Here is a 22,871-nt window from a genome sequence, read left to right as displayed (position 1 = left end):
AGCATGGGAAAAGAACAATAATATTATTAAAAAAAATCCAAGTAAATTTAAATATACAATTGTTAACTCACCTTTAACAGAGTAATTTGATCTTCTTGTGGTATTTTGGTAAACGCTGGCAAACCCTTGGCAAATTCCACAATTAATTGTACTGTGAGTATAGTGATTTCAGTTATATGACGAAAACTCACATCCGTTTGACTTTCATTTTCATCAGGTGAACTCTGTGAAAAGGAAAAAGAAAATAGAACAATCATAAGTAAGAGTGTGAAAGATGACGTCTCTCTTCCCGTTTTTTTTTTTTTTTTGAGGAGAGATAACATGAGTTTCAAAAGTAAATTGCATATGGTAGCTTTAGTCTATTTGATTAAGTAAGTCAAGCATTACTCTCATTCTACAAGGGGGGGAAACAGAAAACATATCCTCATAAAGTAAAGAAAGTAATTCAATGTGTTATTTCATGTGCTGCAGAGAATTGACAACTCATTCATGCCGTGTAAGAACGGGAATTCTTATTGGCAGCCATATTATATGATCGAAGGCCGTTATTACACATATGCTAATTTTGTTTATGGCTAGATTTATGGGAGCCATAATGGGTGGTTTTTAAATGAAATGTAATATTTAAAATTAATTTTATTCTCTTGGGTGCTTTTTTAATGATATCTAATATTTAAAATTAAATCTATTCATCAGTTCAATTTGAGGGTAATCTTTAGCGTAGGGTACAAGTCTAAAATAGAAATTCAGCAACTTGCAAATACGAAAAACTTTTTATTGAAAGTAGTGGTAGGTTGCACACTGCCCCTGTGTCCTATCTCTATGAGTTTTTCGGAAGTAATTTCTTAGGCAATCGTAAGAACTTACCATTATACGTTTGAGATCTTCCTCGGATGGCTGTTCATAGCCATCTTGATACCATATTAATTTATATATAACTGCCAATTGATTGTACGTTAGAGGAGGTATATTTCGAGCCTGACATTTTGCCAAAATGTCTTCAGGTAACAGCTATACAGAGAAAGGAAAGAGGAATATTAAATTGTGAAAAAAGTAATTATGAAGCGAGAGAGAACAACATACCGGACATGTGGGATGTGTTGGCGGTTCACAGGTCATCAAATCGAGTATCTCCTTTTTGATGACATCTGTGGCACCAATACTCGTCTGCAGTTTATCCTTTTCCTTTTGCGCCTTCTTTTCGCGCCGTTTCATTGCACACTGGTTCTCTGGGACTACACATTCCGGTCGCATGCCAACGGTCAGACATTTTTTCAGGCGGCACTCTTGACATTTGCGTCGCATGTACATGTCCATTTCACAGGCATGGCCGAATTTACAGCAATAGACTGCATTTTTGGTAACACTCCGCCGGAAGAAGCCCTTACAACCCTCACAGGTGAGGGCATTGTAGTGATAACCCGATGCCCGGTCACCACAGACCAGGCACAGTTCTTCTTGCAGACGGGGCGCAGGACCTTTTTTGATTTTCTTGACATCACTAGCATCACTCGTGGAGAAGCCATTGAGACTACTTGAAGGCGATAGATCATCTCGTCCTGCAATGGAAACACAAAAAAGAAAAATGGAATATTAGCAAAAAAACACACAAACAAGAAGGCTTTAAACAAATATTCGAAAAACAACAAGTTGAGATTGAAGCCTTAAAACTATTGATGATCATTTAAATATTTGAAGGTTTATTTCTGTATTCCAATACGATTAGAATTACAAATGGATTGCTGTTGTATATCTTGTGCTGAATGACCAACAAAATATGCATTTCAGTGGAGTGGAGAATTGTTGCCAGTTTTGAGGCTCACTCGCTCGCTCTCTCCCTGGAAATCTGGTATAGGGTGGTATGACGTCAATTGATGGTATCTCGGTTGTATTTTTGTTATTGGCAACTGGTTATTCTGCATATATTTAAAAAAATACTAAAACACAAATTTTTGTGGGTTTGCCTTCATTACACAGACATACAAAGCTCCTTTGCTTGGCGGCATCTAGGAATAACCATTTACATTAATTGATCAACGAGAATAAAAAAATGGCTGTTGGAAATTAGAAACTTAAGTTAAACAATTGATTTGTTCCAGAACTGCAAGAATGTGAAAGTTTTTACTCTGATTAACGATTTTCCCTCCATGATATCGAAAAAAATTACAAAAATAGTAGATTCTTGCAGGTTTTGGAGCAGAGCAAATACAGAACCATTCGATTTATTGGAAAGAGTTGCAGTATTCTAAGTACCATGTCGTCTGTTAAAAGTTTGTCGTGAAGGAAAGTGAGTTTTTGAAATTAATAGTAAAGAAGCTAAACTTTAAGTTCTACAAAAATGTCTCACCGTTAGCATTATTTTGAGGTTTGATGTGTGCCCATGTAGCCCTAATTAATAGATGGCATACATCGTGTAAACACGGTTAAAATTGAAGTATGAAAGGGAAACTACCACAAGGAATAAACTGAAGAATTCTTCTATATTAAGAACAAAAAGTCGGTGAATGGTAAATTTATTAGTTGTATAAATGTATAATAGTTTATTTAATACGCTTGAAAGGGAATAAATTCGTCAAAATTCATTTGGCATTTCATTTTATCCATAATATATGGCCGATTTTACACATTTCACTGGCAGTTGATTAAAACCTACCCTTGCAGAAAGGCGTTCCAAACTCGATTTATTACTGACATACCCCAACAAAAAGGCGCTCCGACAGCCAATTTTACTAGTTTAATGGATAGAAAAATATATTTATCTCTAATTTAAGTGAAAGAATGCATTTCCAAAGTGTATAATAAATTGCCAATATATGAGCCTTTCTCCATGGCTTCATTTGGAAATCAGCGCATCGTGTGTACACATGTATGCGAATAAATCACATTTAATACAATAATATATAAAAATGTAGCTGTTCATAAATTGAAGATATTCCAAACTGCAACATTTTACAAACATACATGTATAGCTAAATGAGAATACATGTAAATATATGTATGTATGTATCTTAAATATTCACACAAAATACTCATTTTTAGACAATTTTATCTTTGCCTTACTAGTCCAGAAGAACTTGATAATGGCATTTTTCAAGCATGGCGAACATACGTATGTATGCCCGGGGAATGGAAAACTATGTTGAAGATGTAAATATATGTAGGTATGTGTATACTCATGTGTATATATAGTTGCTGCGACAGCTTTTGCCAAAGATATAGAGTATATGCACTTGAACTGCATTCACATGGATGTACCTATAACAAAAAAAAGCACAGACATACATACATACATATGTGTGTGTGTTGATATGTGTAATGTGAGTGCTTGTACATCGAATGTAATTATCTACAAGATATCGTCTATTTATTCCCCCGGTACAAATTGTTTGATTGTTGCAAAGCAAAGCAAACATCCATCCACATAGTTTATTTGTAACATCCATACCAGCGATATGTAGGTATGTATGTATATAGCCATATGCACGCATCTAAATGTATTTGGTTGTTTGTGTGCCATACATGTAGAGAGTGAGTGTCTTGCTTGTCATCATCATCATCGCCGTCGTTGTCGTCGTCGTCATTATCATCATCAACATCGGTGGTTGCACTTGAAGGCAAACTACTCTCGTGCAAATGTCAGCCATCCAGTCTTGACTATTTGGATTATATCTATGGCTATATACCAGATATGTACATGCGCCTCTATGTACATATATATAGCGTATGTGTGCTTGTGTGTCATGTTGTTATTGCTCTCTAGCACCGAAATGCCCTTCACCTCGGCCGAGTCGTGGTATTTCTTTTTTTTGCTGTTGTTTAACATTTTCCTTGTCCTCTCTCTCTCTGCACTTTTTGTGCAAGTTTCCCATTTCGTTGTTTGCAATTGTAGTTGTGTTGGTTGTTGGTGTACTTTGCTTGCATGAGAATGTGTTGGGCGAATAATGCACGTGCATGACGTGCTGGGTGCTATGAAAAGTTTATTGACGTATATTTTTTTGCCTCCAAATCTATGTATGTGTCGGTGAGTGTGTGTGTGTGTGATACAAACGACCGAAAGACCAACAAACCCACCAAACGAATTGCAGTAGCAACAACCACCAGCAGCAATAACAACAACAACAACAGCAACTTTTGCAAATAGACTTATTTTGTTGCTCCAGGCTTTTTTTTGTTCCATGCTCTGCTCTCTTCTGCCATTCTCTTCCCCGGCACTGGGCCACCACGACAAGAAAAGTTCAGTGGGCAAAAACATGAGAAACCATGATGACGAGTAGAGCAGAGGAAAAAGTGGGAAAACTTGGCTTAAGCACGTTTTTGTTTTGGTATGTGGCTTTCTGGCTGGCTGTTTGGCCATGTTCAGAGCAGGCAGCATTGGATAGATGGCTATTATGCCACTTTCCTTTCCGTGACTTACAAAATGCAGAAAATGAAAAACACCATCATCGTCGTCATCATCAACATCCAACTACCAAACAAAATGAAATGAAAAATAAGACAACTGCAACAACAATCATGCAAAAAAAAATGGAAAGGAAAATGAATGAGAAAGAAGCCCGGCCAGAGCAGCAACATCAGCCAGCAACTGCAATTTGTGGCGGCACATCGTTGTTGTACAGCAACAACTTTGCCATGTTGCATTATTTCACATTTTTATGATAATGTGGTGGGTTAATGGAGCGCCAATGGCATAGCCACCCCACACAGTAGTGACTTGAGCTACCACCCATTTTTGCTGTTGTTGTCTTGTGGGAAATGCAAAAGAAAATAAGCTCAAAAAATGGATCTTCTTTTTTTTTGCAACCAAAGACAAACGAGCCTAGCTACCTACCATCTGCATATTGTATTGCATGTCGACCACATGTTTAGAGATTTTCCTCACTTTAACTTCACACTCTTTGGTTTTTGTGGCGGCTTTGGATTTTCCTTTTCTTTTTTTTTTTTGCAGTGATTGTCTGCGAGTGTGAGAAGATGTGATATTTTGCGGTGGCAAGCGCGCATTCATGTGTGCAATATAACACCATCATCATCTTCATCATCTCCATTGCCACCACCAGTAACAACAACACAACAACTTTCTCTTTGCAACACAAACCGATATTGCTGGCGAAAAGTAGAAAACAAACAAACGGCAACTGCTGCATTCACCAGGCAAGATTTCCAGTTTCTGCTTGTTTTGGTTTCGGGCATGCTCGCTGAATGAAACCAGTACCAAGCAAAATATCATTAGCCATTAATATTGGAAGAAGTATAAAAATGATCATAATTACTATTATTATAGTCATCATCTTCACTATTATTACAAAAACAAAAATAATGTGTGATCGTCAAATAATGCTAAATTATATTTTAATTAATAATAAGTCGTTGATTTAAATAATTTGATATGTGGCCATGTTGCTTTAGCACAGTTATTGTGTGTAAATATGGCCTAATATGACGTGGGGGCAAAAACAACACAGTTTACTCTCTCCCACTCTCAATAAGGCAACTTCCATTAATTTAGTCCTGTGGCAGTGGGCGAAAAAAGTAAATATAACAGAGTTTGAGTAAAAAACACGAAATAAATTGCAAAAATATTAAAAAATAATCTATACCTAAAAGGAATTAAAATTACTTGTTTCCATTGCATTGCAAGCTAAAAGTGAAGAGCCTAAAAACCAATTTTATTCTTTTTATTCTACTGATCTCATGCCCCCTAAGTTTTCAACAAAGTAAACACAACATAAAAAAATACACATCTATCTACTGGTTTTGTAAGCAACCCTGATGAAGAAGAAAATGCATTCATTATATTTGGAGTAGATAGAGGAGGGAGGGGGTGTATACACAACTTGTCCTAGGCAATTTTTTCGTTTGTTTTTTTTTTGTTTGCATAGAAGAGTCTGGTTTGTATGCATGTTGGCTGCCTGGTTAGCTTGCCGGTGGTGTCCCAACCAGCCAGTTTGCCAGCTTGCCTGCATAATTTTCCAATGTTACCTATTTTGTTTGTAAATTGTGATCTTGTTTTTTTCGTTCGTTTTTTAGATTTTCTTTTGTGTCTTTTTTTTCTAATGAATGTCAAATCAAGTCAATAACAAGGTTTTGTAAAGAGAAACTTGTACATTGTTCACACAAGTATGCATACGACATGGGGGCAACTCTATGTGTATATGTATACATGTGTATATACATATAGGCTGTAACATATACCTCCATGTATATGCATAACATACATATATTTACATTTTAAATACAAAAGTCAAAGTTGTTTATGTGTTGTTGTTGTTTTTTTTTTTGCCTTCTTCACAGAGTGAAGTGAATTGCATGGCTGAAATTTGGGTTTCAGTTTGTTCTTCTTCTAGTTTACCCTTTATATATTTGAGAAGTGTAAGTTTAGCAACTTTTATATACTCCTTAATGGAGAGGAAATAAATTTGATATCCAAGACCCATTTAAGCAAACATGATTTGTACACAAGCATAAGAAGAATTTACTAAAATGTCTACTTTCATACTTTTTCTCAAAATTTTTAAGTCTAAGTTTAAGAATTAAATTAAATAGGTCCTTGGGTAAAAACGTGTGGCAGCATTTGAATCTTAGTGGCTAAAAAGTCGAATTTTTTGGTACAGGTCTCTACACGAGTAATTTTATGAGAAAAAATTATATAAAAAATACTAGATTATATAGAGCACAACTTTTTTATTCATAAATTTCATTTTGCTTTTACTAATTATTGGCATCTTTTCCCTTGAAAACTCCGTTCTATAGACTAAGAAGTCTTACCTTATGTCCATTGTGCAACAACAGTTATTCTGCGATAAAAATAACAAAAATCCCGTTGATTGCAAAAGTTAATCCTTTAATTTATTTCTGTGGCAATATTTTTCACATAATGGAAATTTAATGTGTGGCCATTTGGTTTGAAATAGAAATGAATGAGAGTAGCCAACTGCCTTTATTAAGATACCAAGAAGGCAACCTTAAATGTTGATGTGTGGCAATTGTCATGTGGCAAATGTGCTTCACAAAAGAAAAACGAAGGAATAAATTAAATGATTAAATTTGACGTATACAGTATGGCATTAATCATTTGACTTCATTAGGTACGGACAACCTTTAGTGTTGACGTATGGTAATGTGGTCAAAAAGTATTAGAAAGCTGCAAATTTCCCTCAAAAAACTTGTTTCCAACCCACACTAGGAAAAATTGTTTTCTAAGTCAACTTTATTCCTGTGGCAATTTTTTGACATCAGGAAAAGATGGTACGGCTTTTAAAACATTGGGTTTAAAATTCCCCCATGAATGACATTAACCATCAAATTTCATTAGGATACTTATGGGAAATTTTTAGTGTTGACGTGTGGCAATTATGAAAATATGTAAGAAAACCACAAAATCTTCAAAAAAAACTTTGTTTCACCCTAATTACACCAGGAAAAGCAGATTTCTTAAGTTAAACCTTTATCTTGTTCTTGAGAGAATTTGGTGTGTGGCCATTTACTTTAAAATCTCCATTATTGATATTAACTATTCGACTTTATTAGGATAACTAACAAGAACCTTTAATGTCGACGTATAACAGTTGTTAAATGGTTTAAGGAAAATGCAAATTTCTACGAAAAAATATGTATTTCACCTCGACCCACACCAGATAAAGTTGATTTCTTAAGTCAAACCTTTATCTTATTCTTGTGGCGATTTTTTGACATAAAGAATAAAGGTTTGAATTTAATAAGAACATTTGGCCATTTAGTTTATAATCGCCATAATTGTCATTATCTTTTCGACATTATTAAGATGCCTATGAACAGCCTTTAATGTCGACATATGACAGTTGTCAAAAGGAAACAACAAATTTCTTAAAAAATAAATTATTTCCACCCGAATCCACACAAGATTAAGTTGATTTTTTAAGTCAACCCTTTACTTTATTCCTGTGGCAATTTTTTGACACAAGGAAATAAGTAATAAATTTAAAGATAAAACTTGTTGTGTGACCATTCAGTTTAAGATACCCAGTAACTAACTGACTTTATCAGAATACTTATGGGCAACCTTTGGTGTTGACGTGTGGCAATTTGCAAAAGAGTGTGAGAAAACTGCAAATTTCTGCAAAATACTTACTTCCACGCCAACCCCGACTAAGAAAAATCATTAAGATGGAATAATTATCAAGCTCTATGGCCACATACCAAATTTTCCTTTGGTCCGGACTAATCGTCGAGGCTAAATGATTTACACCCAACATTTTTTGCATCTTTATTATAAAAATGAAACTTTTTCTGATTTTAAATTTAAGATTTCAATTAAAAAGTCCTGTGAAGGGCTATTTGTGTTGCAAAACAAATCTATGATATGCCACATTAGTATGAGTTAAGGTAGGCTCAAGCTCCAGCAAAACAACATTTGTTGTTTGCCTTGAGTTGTCACAAAAAAAAGAACCAAAAACCTCCCTTTTATGGTTTGTTAGTTAAGATGAATGAATCTCAACTATGAATGGCAAAAATGGTGGGTATGGGGGGTGGTTTGCATTGCTCCTGGCATGAGAATGGAGTTGGTATTCGGTATTGTGATATATGTAAATGAATGTCCTTTGCATACATATAGAAATCCATGACATTTGTATTTGAGTTGTTTTTGTTGCTGTTGTTGGTGTTTGCATTGCAGCTTGTGTGTGTGAGCGAACCTAGGTTAACATTTCCTACTTTTTTGCATTGTTTTAAGACGCATGCGCATTTTATCCTTTAGCATAGCCCAACAAATCAATATTTTGTATTTTATACGGCAAATGGGAAAAGACCGAAAAATACATATATATTAGAAAATGAAACAACTCATTGCCGCCACAACGTCCGTTTGTCTGAATAGAACAGAGCAGAAAAGAGTAATGCCAGAAAAAGAATGAAAAGAAGAAAAAGAGCCATAAAAAACTCCACTCACACAGAGACATGCTAATATTGAAGCTACATGAAGAAACTATAGTTTCAAAGTGGAAAAAAATCGATACAATGGAATTTTTAATTTGAAAACGAAGTTTAACAAAATTTATATTAAAAAAGCAACTCATTAAATAAATGCTTTATTGCTCAAGTAATTTTCTCCAATTTTTTTTTTTTACTTTCATTAAAAAAAAATTGGGACATTAGGCCAATTTTTTTTGACAGATTCTTCAAAATCGCCTACAATTAATAATTTTGTAATAACAAAAGATAAGCATCAACTTTCATATGAAGCCCCAAGTGAATCAAGTGAATGGTGGTAAAGTAGTTAATGTCGATTGTTTGATGTCGGCTTGACCACCTTCGTCATTCAAACCACACTACCAAAAAAACACCCACAACACTTTTGGTGCTTACCTTCACAATAAACAAATGGCATTTCAAAAAAAAAAAAATGTTAAATGATTAGTTGTTGTTGCACTTCCATTTTAAAAACTATGTCAAGAAGTCGATTTTTTTTGTCAAATGACAATCATAAACATCTTGTTTGTGTTTTTTTGCAATTTTTTTTTAAGGACGGCTTTTATGTGTAGTGTCACAGAATTTGTTATCTTCATAAGTTATGAACTTTTTGGGAGGCTACACTTTCATTTTTGAAGATTTAAAATTTTAGATTATATCTTGGGTTCAATGTGGTAACCCTGTAAAAGTTGGCTTAGAGTTAGCTTAAATTTGCTGTTTTAAATTATTAAAAAAAAAACACATTAGTAGTGAAGATAATGTGAAATTTACTCTAAGTTGATATGTGGTCGTATAGCTTTATCAATCCATTTTCTTACAGGTCTGTATTACATAGACCCTTGAACATATCAACAAATATTTTTTTTATTGATATTCATTTACTCCTTTACTTCAGTTTGATGTGTGGCTCATCGACTTTAGATGATCAAAAAATTCCAGTGAGTAGTTGATTTTGTTTAATTTTTGTCAAAAGATTAAGAAAAACAACACTGTACCAATGCAAAACTATGTAACAACGACCCAAGCATTAATTCTCTTGTGTTAATCTGGCACTTATTCTCAAACTGACAAAATTACGCATGTCTACAACAGCAGGATATACGATATGCAACGGCCAAAGCTGAAGTCATCCATTCTGTAACAACGCCCACTACAAAGACATCATTGAACAGCTGACTTTCGTTAGGGTCAACCCTTTGCTTAATTCCTGTGACAAGTGTCAATTTTATAGCAAATAACGCAAGTACCTAAATAACATAACAAACTGTTACGCAAGTCTACAACAGCAGGATACGATCTGCAACGATCTAAGCTATAGCCGTCCATTTTGTAAGAACGCTCTCTACAGAAAAATCATTAAACAGCTGACTTCCGTTAGGGTACTAAGGTCAACTCTTTATTTTACTTCTGTGGCAAGTGTCTTCTTTATTTCAAATAACGCAAGTTTCTAAAGAATACAACAAAACTGTCAACAGAGTAACAGTATCGCTCAGAAATGTCTGCCTCCCCATATTAGAATTATTTTTTTTTATCTACAAATCTACAAATTGATGACTCTATTTACACAAAAGCATATTTGCATATCTATATTTAAATATGTTCGCATGTATGTTTGTGTTCATGTCTGTTACTTATTGTATTGTTCGAACAATAAAGAAGACAAAAAAAGAAGAAGTACAGTGAAATGGTATTTAAGTTACAATGCGATTTTTTTGCAAGCCAATGAATGTTTCTGTCGCCGTCGTCATCGTTGTCGTCTTCTGTTACAACAGCTGAACCACAAGCGAATTTAAAACGTATTTTCAAGGTTTTAATCCAGCTGAGTACATATGGAGCTCCACCACCATCACCACCTATCCATGTATTGTGACGGTAATAATACGCATAGCTTAGTGTTATATGTAAAATAGTTGTAGAAGTATGTTAGCTGGGAATATGTATGAGGAGAATCTAATAATTGGAAAAAGTCATCTAATAACAAGTGCAAGGTACAGTGTAAACACGGCCCATTTCTTTTGTGAGTTTTCATCTAATGTATTGGATGGCCATGTGTCATTATGTTTAGAGATTTGTAGGTCGACTTTCGTATAATTGATTCTTTACGTTTAGGGATTTGTAGATCGACTTTGAATTAATTGATTTTCTGTTATTGCTCATAAATCCCATTTTGTTGCTAACTCTTCATTGCCGTACTACCCTCTTATTACAATATTTGCTGAATATTGGCTGTTTATTGCATTAGAAGAAACAAAAACGAGCGTGGAGTACCCCATGTTTTGGCAGCTGTAGTATTTACTCTCTAAAGTTTCACATATTTGTTTTTTTTTTTCAAAGCTTAACTAAGAAGTGGAAAGAAGCAGAAGCCCAAAGGGAAAATATATAGTCTAAGTTATTATAAAAAATAAAAAGTCCACACACACACACACGCACACATGTTCTAAGACGCCCCATTGATGTTTGTGTCTCGTCAACGTCATCAACGTAATCGCCGTTGCCGCCAACTGACTGACAAGCGTAGCACCGACCAACCAGCATTTGCTTAAAGTTTATCTTTTGTACAAATCATTCGGGTTGTTATGTTGTTCTCATGTTGTTTTTTCGCCGCTTATAATGTTCTGCTTCCTGGTAGGTAATAAATACTATCATTGTTATTATTGGTGTTGTCGTTGTTGTTATATTTGACGCTACAGATGGATGAACAGATGAAGGAAGATAGCTGCGACCGACCACAAAGTCTGAATTACAAACTGCTGCTGCCTTTTTTTACGATAGTAAGTTAGTTAGTCAGTCAGTTGGTGAAAAGTGAGTTGTTGTTGTTATTTCTAAGATTTCAAATAAACATGTTAGTAATAATGGTTTTTGGTCCTTCAATTTTTAGGTTTTATTGGCCATGTTTTACTTAAATTTCATTTGCGCCTGGTGTCCCCTTACCCAACGTCTTTTTAATTCTCCATTCCTCCATTCACATTATTTACCAACTTTATTGTTTTTTTTTCGTTGTTGTTGTGTTATCATTCTTATGTGCTTGTACTTTTAGGCTTAGAAGTCATTAAGCTTCTTCTTTTAATGGCTTTTGAAAACAAAACTCCCAGAATATGAGCTGCTGTTGGTGGTGTGTTTGCTGTTGTTGTTGGTGTTATTTTAAATGAGAAGAACCTTATTAAATGTTATGATTAATTATGGAGTTGTTCTTGTCTTTTGTTCTTTTTTTTTTTTTTGTTATTGTTCACCTGAATGTTGGGAGGCTTGAGTGCCAACCCGGCTATGAACTTGTTGGCTTTGTTTTATTTTTGGCATGGCTGGTTGGCTGACAAAAAAGGGATAACAAATGATGTTAATGTTGGCATAATATTAATGTTCTTTTATACTTCGTCTCTTATTCTTAGTCTGTTTCTGATTTGTATTTGTTTTTGTTTTTTTTTGTATTAATGTATGAGTTATATTCAAGATTAGTTTATAATTTGCCATAAGATGTGTGTTGAGGTAATAATCTTATTCAATTCTCCCGAAATTAAAGTCAGAGGTTGGCACAATGGAATTGTATGATGTCATAAAAAAAGAGATGGCTTGGAAAAAGTTCTTAAATGTTGGCAAAGGGAGTTAAGCAAAGAGAGATTACATTTTTTTGGATTAAATTTTAAAGAAATTTGATTAAAATGTAATTAAAAACTATAAAACTATACAAAAGTGTGGGGTGATACAAAGAAATAATGTAAAATATTCAGAAAAGCAACAATTTCTCTATTTTTTCATTATTTTTTAATTCATTGCCAATTCTTTCGCCGAAAGCCTTACTTTCGCCCGACGCCGTCGAAAAATAATTCGGCTTTGTTATCCCCTCTCTCAGACTACAAACATATTTCTCAAATGTAAACAAATGTCTGCTCTCTCTCAGGGCAACTTGTAAACCTTTATTAAAATCGTGCGTCAGATGGCAAAAAATGATGATTGCTATTTAAAGAAATTGTTTTTAATAAAAACTCAGGGAAATTTGAACACCTTTATTGAAAACGTGCGTCAGATGCCAAAAAAATTATGATTCCTATTTAAAGAGTGTTTTTAATAAAAAAAAAACTAAAAACAGTGAACGAAGAGCAACATTAAAAGGAAACCGAAGTTTTTTTCTGGGATAAAATAACCCTTTTTGTTACAAATATTTATAAATTGTAATAGATAGGAATATTTTAAGCACACATTTTGACATAATTCTTCAGAATTGAAATAAAAACAACAATTCAAAGCCGTGTTTACACTCATTTATTTGCCAAAATTCTCGTAAAAGACGAGCAACTAAAAGGCACTATCTATACATGCTCTCTCCAACAACTTAGGTATCCAATCCAACTTAGGTATTCCTTTAATTTAGCCCTGTGGCAAATTACAAACACATACGTTTATATCCGTTGATTTTTTTGCAAAAACAAATTAAAATAGCCCTTTTTAGCATAGCTATTGATTAATTGTAATAGATAACCACAATTTTAAGCAAATAAAACTCAACAATTGATTTATCGAAACACACAAAAACAACAACACACAGACATTTCCTATTTCCGGTTAAGAATTCAAAAAAACCCACCCGCCAAGCACGCAAATGGAAGACATTGAGAATAAAATGAATACATTTTCATTGATAAATGCAAAAAAGATTTTAGTTAGAAACAAAAAACCTACAACAAAAAATCATTGCTTTGGCAAAATTTAAGTCAGGGTGAATGAATAAAAAAATCCTTTTAAGAGAACAAGAGAGTGAGTGAGGTCTCTCAGCAAATATGGCATAAAATCAATGATTTTTATATCGACCTACATTCGTTCAGAATTCTTGGTACTGGCCCAATGAGTGTGTGGAGACAAGATGACTTTATATAGAATATTTGTTTTTAATTCATCGAATGTTTTAGAATTGTATTAAAAAAATAACAACAACTAAATTAATTTTTATGCCATTTTAGATACCGTTGCTTTGGTTTTATTGTGTGTAAATTTTGTTGTTGTTTCTAAATATTTATGCTAATTTTTTGTTAGCCAAATTCAGTTATTAATGGCCAAGAAGTAAAACATTCAAAACTGGTTGACGTTAACGAAAAATTTGTTGTTGTTCCGCTTTGTGTTTTGGCCATTATTTTTGTTTTTTTTGTTTTGTGACGAGTTCACGTTTTTAATTTCCGCAAATTTTACATAATTTTGCATGTTCCACCTTATGTTGTTGTTGTTGCTGTTGTAGTTGTTGGTCTCTCAAAGAAAAAGTAACATCATCTGCTTATTTGCAATGCCCCTTCTTGCTGTTCGACACGTTTAACCTTCATGCGATTTGCCAAAAGCCGAAAAAAATAAACAAAACGAATAAAAACAACAACAAATTTTAAAGAAACATCTCAGAAAATAAAGTTCATGAACTTGTCGAGCGAGCGGCCCAACGACCACCAGAGAGTTTTATTTCTGGCGAATTTTTATCATCAAAATATAGCAGCAACCAACCATCCGACCGATCGACCTACCAAATAAGACTCTGATTATTTCTGGGGCTATCAGCTACGTACCAATCAAGCGCAACGACATTTGCCGCTCTTTTATTTTTCCAAATTTGAAGCTGATGAATGTTCGTCCGAAAACTTAAGACGAAGAAGGAGAAGAAGAAGAAAAGAAACAAGTAAAATGCAAAAGAAATTCAAGTTCAGGGGTATATTTATATAGAGTAGATGCAAATTTTATTATTTGCATAATACACTCAGGGAAAAAATTGGTTGAAAATAATATAGCAAAGTAAAGGAGAAACTCGAAATTTTCTGAAAATTTTTTCCGAAGTTTCAAGATAGTAAAAAATTTGTCGAGCAACGATGGTTACCCCTCTAACTAATTCTTAAATGCATTTTAAACTTGCCTTAAAATGGCTTATATATGCATTTTATATGTTTCAGGTTTTAGGGCGATTTTGGGGCGATATTGAGGCATAACAACTCAAGTTGGAAGGTAGCTTCCAAAGAGAAGAATATTTTGCAAGGTGTCTTCTATATTTCTTTCCTTTACATCAACCGTGTAAAACAAGAATTTGTGTCAGAAAATGTAACTTCTTGATCGGATGTTTTTTAAGATATTCTTCAAGTTTTTTTTTCAGTTTTTGGGAGATTTTTAGCAATAAGAAGTCATTGGAGAGGTAATGTTCCTTTGGGAAAAATATTAACCAATATGTCTACTACATTTGGTCTTCAGACATTAAACTTGTAAACCCATCATGAGGGTCAATAAAATTGGTTCCTGTGGAGAATCCCTTTTCGACATCGGTTATTTTAACATATTTTTCAAAGATTGAGCACTTTGCCGAGGTATTTCCTCAAAAAGGGTTTAAGTACGAAGGAAGCTTCCAATGGGAATTATGTTTGTTATTGTGTCCTCTACATTACATCTTCGCATATCAAATCTCTAAAATGAAGTTGACTAATCTAAAATAAAGGATTCCAATGGAAAATGCCGTCTAATAACAAACCTCTCTTTTTTATTAAGCTTTTTGTAATTTCCAGAAGCTTTTCGGCAATTACCATTCGGGTTAGAAGCTAGCTTGCAATGAGAATTACATTGGCTGAAGTGTCTTCTACAATTCTTTCTCAGGCACCAAGCGTTTTCAAGCAAGTTTAACATCGAAAATTGCATTCAAATCAACAGACTCTCTGATAACTCAGTTTAAAAAATATATTGCATATTTTTAGGCGTCTTTACACCAGGGCGCCTAGGATAATTGAAAGATTTTTTGGTTTTCTCGGTGGATTTCGACATGAGGGACTTAAGTAGGATGAAAGCTTCCAATGTAAACTTTATTTGTCTATGTGTGAGCTACATTTCGTCCTTTAACACCTAGCATATAAAACAATGACTTGTGGCAGAAAATGTTGTTTTATTCTAGTACTATTTTTGAGATCAGGGATGTAAGACAAATTGAAATTTTTTTGGTTTTACCGGTGGATTTTGACAAGAAGGAGTCAAGTAGGATCTACGTCTCCAATGAGAATATTATTCGTTTATGTGTCTGCTATATCTTATTCCTTAACCTCGATCGTGTAAAAGATGGACTTGTGGCAGAAAATCGGGGCTTCCCTGGGAACTATTTTTGATATCAGGGCTTTAAGATTAATTGAAATATTTTTTTGTTTTATCGGTGGATTTCGACACGAAGGAGTCGAAAAGGATGAAGACCTCCAATGAGAATTGTATAAGTTTATGTGTCTGCTACATATCGCCCTTTAACATCTAGCTTGTAAAAAATGTATTTCTGGTATAAAAAGAGAGTTTCTGTTAGTACTATTTTTCATAGCAGGGCTGTAAGATAAATTGAAAGATTTTTTCGGTTTGATGGCTGGATTTCGACATGAAGGAGTCAAGTGTGATGTAGATCTCAGTTGAGAATTGTATTTGTGTATCTGCCTGCTACATTTCGTGCTTTAACATCCAGCATGTAAAACAAGGGCTTGTGGCGCAAAATGGTACTTTATCTCGAGTACTTTTTTTGATATTAGGGTTATATGATTTGTTTCAAGATTTCTAGGATTTATTGTGGGATTTCACCGTTTAGGAGTTATGTGGGTTGTAAGCCCCCAATGAGAATTTTATTTGTTTATCTGCCTGCTACATTTCGTCCTTTAGCATCCAGCACGTACAACAAGGATTCGTGGCGGAAAAGGGTACTTTACCTTTAGTACACTTTTTGATTACAGAGTTATTTGATTCATTTCAAGATTTGTTGGTTTTATTAGTGGAATTCGCCCTGAAGGAGTCAAGTGGGGTGTAAGCCCCCAATGAGAATTTTATTGGTCTATGTGTCTGTTACATTTCTTCCCTTAACCTCGATCGGGTACAATCAGAACATGTGGCCGAAAACTAAATTTTCTTTAATTACAATTTTTGATATCTGGGCTATGTGATTTCTTTTAATATATTTGGATTTTATCGGGCGATTTCGACGTTAAGGAGTCATGAGGGATAATGACCGTCAAAGAAAAATATACTCGTGCATGTGTGGGCTAAATTTCATCCTCTCGCTGCAAGCTTGTAAAATTATGTTCAAAGCCACAACGAGCCTCCCCATTGACTGGAAATGTATTTTTTTGTAATTTTGAGAATTTGCAGAAAATTTCGTACTTATTTGTCTATGCTATTAAAATATCGCTTAGTAATCTGTTTCCAAGCTAGATTTCTCTTAATTTCTATTAAATATATTTTCTTAGATTTCTAATAATTTATTGACGTCCCTATTTAAATCTGTGTAACAAAGTGTTATCAAAAGATATATATTTTTTCTTCTTGCCAGATAATTAACATTTTCTAAGACAAAAGCTAAGTCAAGCTACAAAACAGCTGATAGATGATTTTAACACGCTTAGCAGAATTCCCAAAGGGGAAAAAGTGAGTTGAAAATTAAAAAAAAAAAAAAACTACAAAGCTAGTCTGTGGCTCGAAGCTCAATATCGCATGGTGGGTATCGTGACGAGTTTGTGGCGCGCATATTTAGTATTCAAGGTGGCTTAAAACAATTTGTTATTTGGAGGTTTTGTTTGCCGTTGTTGTTGTTGTTGCTGCTGCTGCTGTAGCTATTTCAAATTCAAGTACTGAGGGTTTTTTTGTGAATTCTGTTTTTTTTTTAATTGTGATTTTTGCACGAAAATTTAAGCCATGGAGGAAGAGGCGAAGTTTGGGGGGAGGAAGGGAGGCATTGGCTTCATTGTTGTTATTAAACAACAATTCAGCCGTGTACTTGAAAATTTACGAATTTATTGTCAAAAAAAAAAAAAAAAAACAAAACAAAAAAATGGCAGGAGAAGTTGGAGAAAAACAAACATGGCCAAAAAACAAACAGACAGACAAACAAAAAATAACTAAAAATGTACTTGAAATGATTTTTAATAATGAATGCATTATTATATTTCATGATTATTGTTATTATTTTTTTATTTAGTTTTTTTTTTTGGTTGGATAGATGATTGTTGCTTGGAAGCACCATAGACCCTGGCAGCAGCAGCAGCACCCATCATTTGATTTGAAGTACAACCAAATACTTGTTTTTTTTGCGGGATTTAGGGTTTCTAAGCTAGGGGTGGAGTGGGAGAGCGGCTTGCTTGGCCATTTTTTGCAAAGTAATGCCACCGGCCCCGAAGCCAGCCAGCCCCACATCATCAGCTTTCTTATGGTTGAATGTCATGCCGTGTTGTGCGTCTGTGTGTGTGTTTTTTTTTTTTTGCTACCAACGTCACAGCCATCATTTGTGGCCAGAAAAAAAGTAATCATAATTCAATGTTAAAAATTTCCGAATACCAAAAAACAAAACAAATTTGTATTGAATGTGTGGCATTTAGACACACTTCCATAGAGCGCGGCCCATTACAAATGGCATGGTGACGCCGGCACACAACATTGTTTCAATGGAGGCAAAAAACAACAACAACAACAACTAAGTGTAAGTAATTTTATACAAAACTTACACAGAAATCGTTTGCAATTTCTTTTCATTATTTTTTGGTTTGGTTTGCGGTTTTGAGGTAGTAAAAATAATAATGGGAAGAGAGAGGAGGAATAGGGGTGGTAGGAGGGACCAGTATCCCATTTGCGATCACGTCTAAACAGTGAAGGCCATCCACAAAAAAATGCCGTAGGTTAGAATTGTTGTTCGCCGAAAAAAATTAAAAGTGTTAGCGTAATGATGATGGTGATGGCGGTGGTGGTGGTATTGGTGCCAATTGGCGATTGGTGATTGCTGTTGACGACGGCCTATTTCTGAAAAACACAAAGCTGCAACATTTCATATTCACATACATATGCAAATGTATGGATTATTTTTTGTTTTTTTGAAAACCATTTCCGTTTTGAGTTTTTTTTTTTTTCAAAAAAAAAAAAAAAAAAAAAGTGAGGGAGGCAATTTATTCGAGAGATTTCCATTGTGATCTCATCACAACTGTGGGTGTTAAAAGGAATATCAATAAAAATTATTTAGGTGGCGTATGAGTAATATCACTTATTTATTAAGCATATGTCACAGGATCTTATGAAAATGATTTTTTATTCCGATCATTAAAAATTGAAATTTTTTCGTGGATCTAAAACCACGAATTTAGTAATATTTTAAAGCTGGGAGACCTCCTGTAGGATCGTTAGAGGCCCTTTACAGGGGCTTTATAGAACTCCCAAAGATTGAAGATCTTCTGGTCTCCTATGAATCCGTGATCCTCCATACGTTTTCGATAAATAAAAGGCACATAGATGGTCCCTGATTGCAAAGAAGCCTAGCGAATGTCTTTGAAAGTGTACATCGAAGAAAAACAATTTAAATGGCGTATGATAAACATCGCTTGAATATAAAGCATACGCCACAGGTTCTGATGTACAGTAAAATGAGCATGATTTTTATGCATATAATTTCAAATCGAAAAAAATTCTTGGTTCTGCAGACAAACGATCATCCGCTTATATTTTATAGCTGGGCGATATCCTGTAGGAACGCTACAGAGAAGACATTTTACGCAGGGGACTTTACTTTAGCTAATATCGCTTGAATATAAATCATACGCCCCAGGGCCTTATGTGCTGTAGTACAACGAGGATAATTCGTATCCTGATAATTGAAAATCGAAATATTCTACTATTTCTACACCCATAAGACCATCAACAGATCTTTTATAGCTAGAAAACAAGCTATAGAGAGCAGAGCTTTTACAGAGGGTTTTTTATGACAACTCAAGTTAGAATATCTTTGGGTCATCTATGGACCTTTTGTATATTTTCGATATATAGAAGGCTCATAGAATATCCTGTGAATATCATTTATATGGCTTATGATCAATATCACTTGAATATAAATCATACGCCGTAGGGCCTTATGTGCTGCAGTACGAGTATGATTCTTATCCAGACGATTGAAATAATTGTTGGCTTATGCAGGCATAAGACAATCTACAGATATTTTATTACCCTGAGGCCTCCTGTAGGGCTGCTACAGATAAGATACATCCTGCAGAGCTGCTATTAGAGAATACATTCTGTAGGTCTCATATGAGCAGGATATTATCCATAGACCTACCAAGAAGAAACTACCGCCCACAGGCCTTTTACTGATGAAATAACTTCAAATGGATCTATTGATCTCCTTAGCCAAGACACCTTCCATAGGTCTTCTAAAGGCGCTTCTAAGGGTTCTCTGCGAAAATAAGTTCTTCTATAGCTTTAAGCATAACTAATGGTCTTCTGTGGGTAAAAGTCCTTTAAAGGATTTCAGGACTTGTTCAGAGGAAAGATTTGCGATTTCCCATAGCAAAAAATTGCAAATTAGCGAAGCAGTTCCGGTGGGAAAACTGCAATTCAGACTGAATGAGGTTCCTTCGAATAAAGACCGGCTGAATTGAAGTTTGCCTGGGAACAGAAATGCAATTTAACCAGACTTAATGGGGTTTTCCCCACAAGAAAACTTCATTTAAGCCTGGCCTGGCTGAATGGGGTTTTCCCATGGCAAAAATTTAAATTCAGCAAGGCTGTATGGAGATTCTTTTGTGGGAAACCTGCAATTAACCCTAGTTGAATGGGGTTCTTTCGAATAGAAGGGTTTTCATAGGAATACCTTTTCATTCAACCAATTTTATAAAGAATTTTTTTTTGAATTTCATTTCCTTTAGCAAAATTAAGATTCCTGTAGCCCTGTGTAATAGTTCTTCAACTATTTCCAATACCCCTCTCTTGAATTGAAATAAAATATTCACATAAATTGACCGCATTAACAAACAACAAAAAAAAACTATGACTGGGTGCGAGTGCTGGCCACCGAAACGAGTACACCGCTGTCATTTGACGTTGTTGCTGTTGTTTTTGTACTTGTGTTTTTTGGCGAAAGTTAATGATTTTGTTTCTTCTTGTTGTCCAACAAACACCCACCCACACCCGCTGTGAATTCAATTAGACTGGCCATCAGGCGAACAATTGTTGACACTTTTATTTCTATGGTGACACACCGCCGTCACCGTCGCCACCGCCATCGCCGTCACTCCATTTACGCATTTAGTTTGGACAAGAGGCGGTGGGAGGCAAGGGCTGCTCAGTTATGTTTTGAATATTAGAAATGGCCAAAATGGTATTTAAGGGGAGTTTCCGGAGAGGGAAGGGGAGCTACCTTCAAATCGTAGGGGGTGCTACCCATTGACATGTGTTCAAATACTTAAAGAAGTGTTGGTCAAGCAACGTTTTGATGGAAATGAGAGTTAGGGGAAGGGTTCCTATGATTTTTGGGTATTCATGGAAAAGGAGTCGATATTCAAGGAATTTCAGAGGAAATGGAAAAAAGAAAAAATATTAAAAAAAAAATGTGTTTTTGAAAAAAATCTGTTGTCGCAGAAATATTTTTAAATTTTTGTAGGTTCTGGAGCAGAGCAAAAAAATTCAAAATTAAGGTCTTTGATGGAATTCCGATTTTTCTAAAAATATGTGCCAGGGCTGTAGGTGGCCTCTATGTGAGTTCTATTAAAATTATTTAGGGATTTTTTTTAAATATTTTTTTATTTCCATTTATTTGTAACTGGCAATGAAAATGCCCCTATATCCGATTTGAAGTTACTCACATGTTTTTGGTTTGTTTGTATGTTATTGTTACTGTTGTTTGTTTCAACAAGGTTAGTACATAAAATTAAAAAAAAACACCGCAATGATAACCAAAAAACAGGTCTAGGCCTTTTTATTATTTGTTCCCTGCCCAGGCGGTAAGCTTGAAAAAATAAAAAAACATGGCTGTATGAATGACTGGTGGTTCGAGTACACATTTTGCAAAAAAAAAAACAACAACGACAACAATAATAAAAAACAACAACTCATTTTGCATTGTTAAAAAGTGCGTTGTATTTTTTGGCAGCTCTTGGTTTTTTTTATTCAATTCTTTTTTTTTTGCTTTTAAAATTCAAAACCCGAGCCATACATCGCGAATATCTGTTTTTTCGTCTCAACTGGGCGTGTTTGTATTTACGAGTATTTTTTTTTCTTATAAAAATTTATACAATATTTTGCCAATGAAATTTTGCTAGGCAAGACAAAAAAAAAATATTAACAAAAATGACTTTTAATTTTTTTTTAATATTTTTCAAAAAGGGTATGACTAAAACTGTACCCCAACCAATAACAAGAGAAAAAAAAATATTGTTATTCAAAAAAATTCTTCAAAGTCATACAAAAATTTAAAAAAAGATACAACTTCGTTAATAACAATTTAGACAAGATAAAGGTTTGGTTGGTGGCGGGAGACCTTGGCAATTGGATATTCTCCCATAATTAAACTTAAAGAGAAAAAAATTATAAATAAAATTAAAAAATAAAAAATATTAATAAAAGCGATTTATACTCTATTTTTGTGGTTTCAAAGATTTATCGTTAAGACAAAAAAAAAAAATAATAATAATAATAATAAATAAATAAATAAATTGCATTTTTGGAGTAGAAAAAAGTGCTTCCGATTTTAATGGATTTTTGAAAGCCAAGTCATTAGACTTCATGTCTTCAAAAACCTTGAAAAGCCAAGGCCACCATATCCTTCGCCGGCATGAAATCATAATATCGATCAGAAAATGTTGCAAGGCTTTCCGTTTTGTTTCGAAAAACATGACTCACTGCTATAGAGAGTAATATGAAGAGAGCCCAAGGGGGAAATACTCCAGACTTAAGCAATCAAGTAATTGAGAGATTAAGGTATCGGTGGGTATATATCTCTGGCATCAAGGGGTATCATCATTCAATACGGCCAAAATTAGCCTCATCGAAATAACGAAATAACCCTAGGTCTCTCCGGACAAATTTCGTTTCAGGACTTTGAAAGTCGATCTAGGGGTATCCGTCCCCTTGAGGTATCCGTGTCTGGCTGGAAAAGAGAATCCGATTTGTTCCAAACTTGGTACATCGTAATATTATGAGCAAATTTGGAT

At 34.4% G+C, this 22,871-nt stretch overlaps 1 protein-coding gene across 2 annotated transcripts in view; it reads right to left on the bottom strand.

The window, feature by feature from the left end:
* Positions 1-22,871, bottom strand: part of LOC101897111 (ecdysone receptor) — a 188,050-nt gene that overhangs the window by 3,407 nt on the left and 161,772 nt on the right. For both annotated transcript variants that reach the window (XM_059128819.1, XM_059128820.1), the window contains 3 exons: positions 1,084-1,559; positions 868-1,011; positions 72-224 (listed from right to left, as the gene is read on the bottom strand). In XM_059128819.1, the coding sequence (XP_058984802.1) occupies positions 72-224; positions 868-1,011; positions 1,084-1,559 (773 nt within the window). The remainder of the gene's footprint in view (positions 1-71; positions 225-867; positions 1,012-1,083; positions 1,560-22,871) is intronic.

The sequence above is a fragment of the Musca domestica genome, unplaced genomic scaffold (assembly GCF_030504385.1).
Source record: "Musca domestica strain aabys unplaced genomic scaffold, Musca_domestica.polishedcontigs.V.1.1 58, whole genome shotgun sequence".
NCBI lineage: Eukaryota > Metazoa > Arthropoda > Insecta > Diptera > Muscidae > Musca > Musca domestica.
Note: the sequence above shows the minus strand (reverse complement) of the source record. Positions and strands in the feature narration are given on the sequence as shown.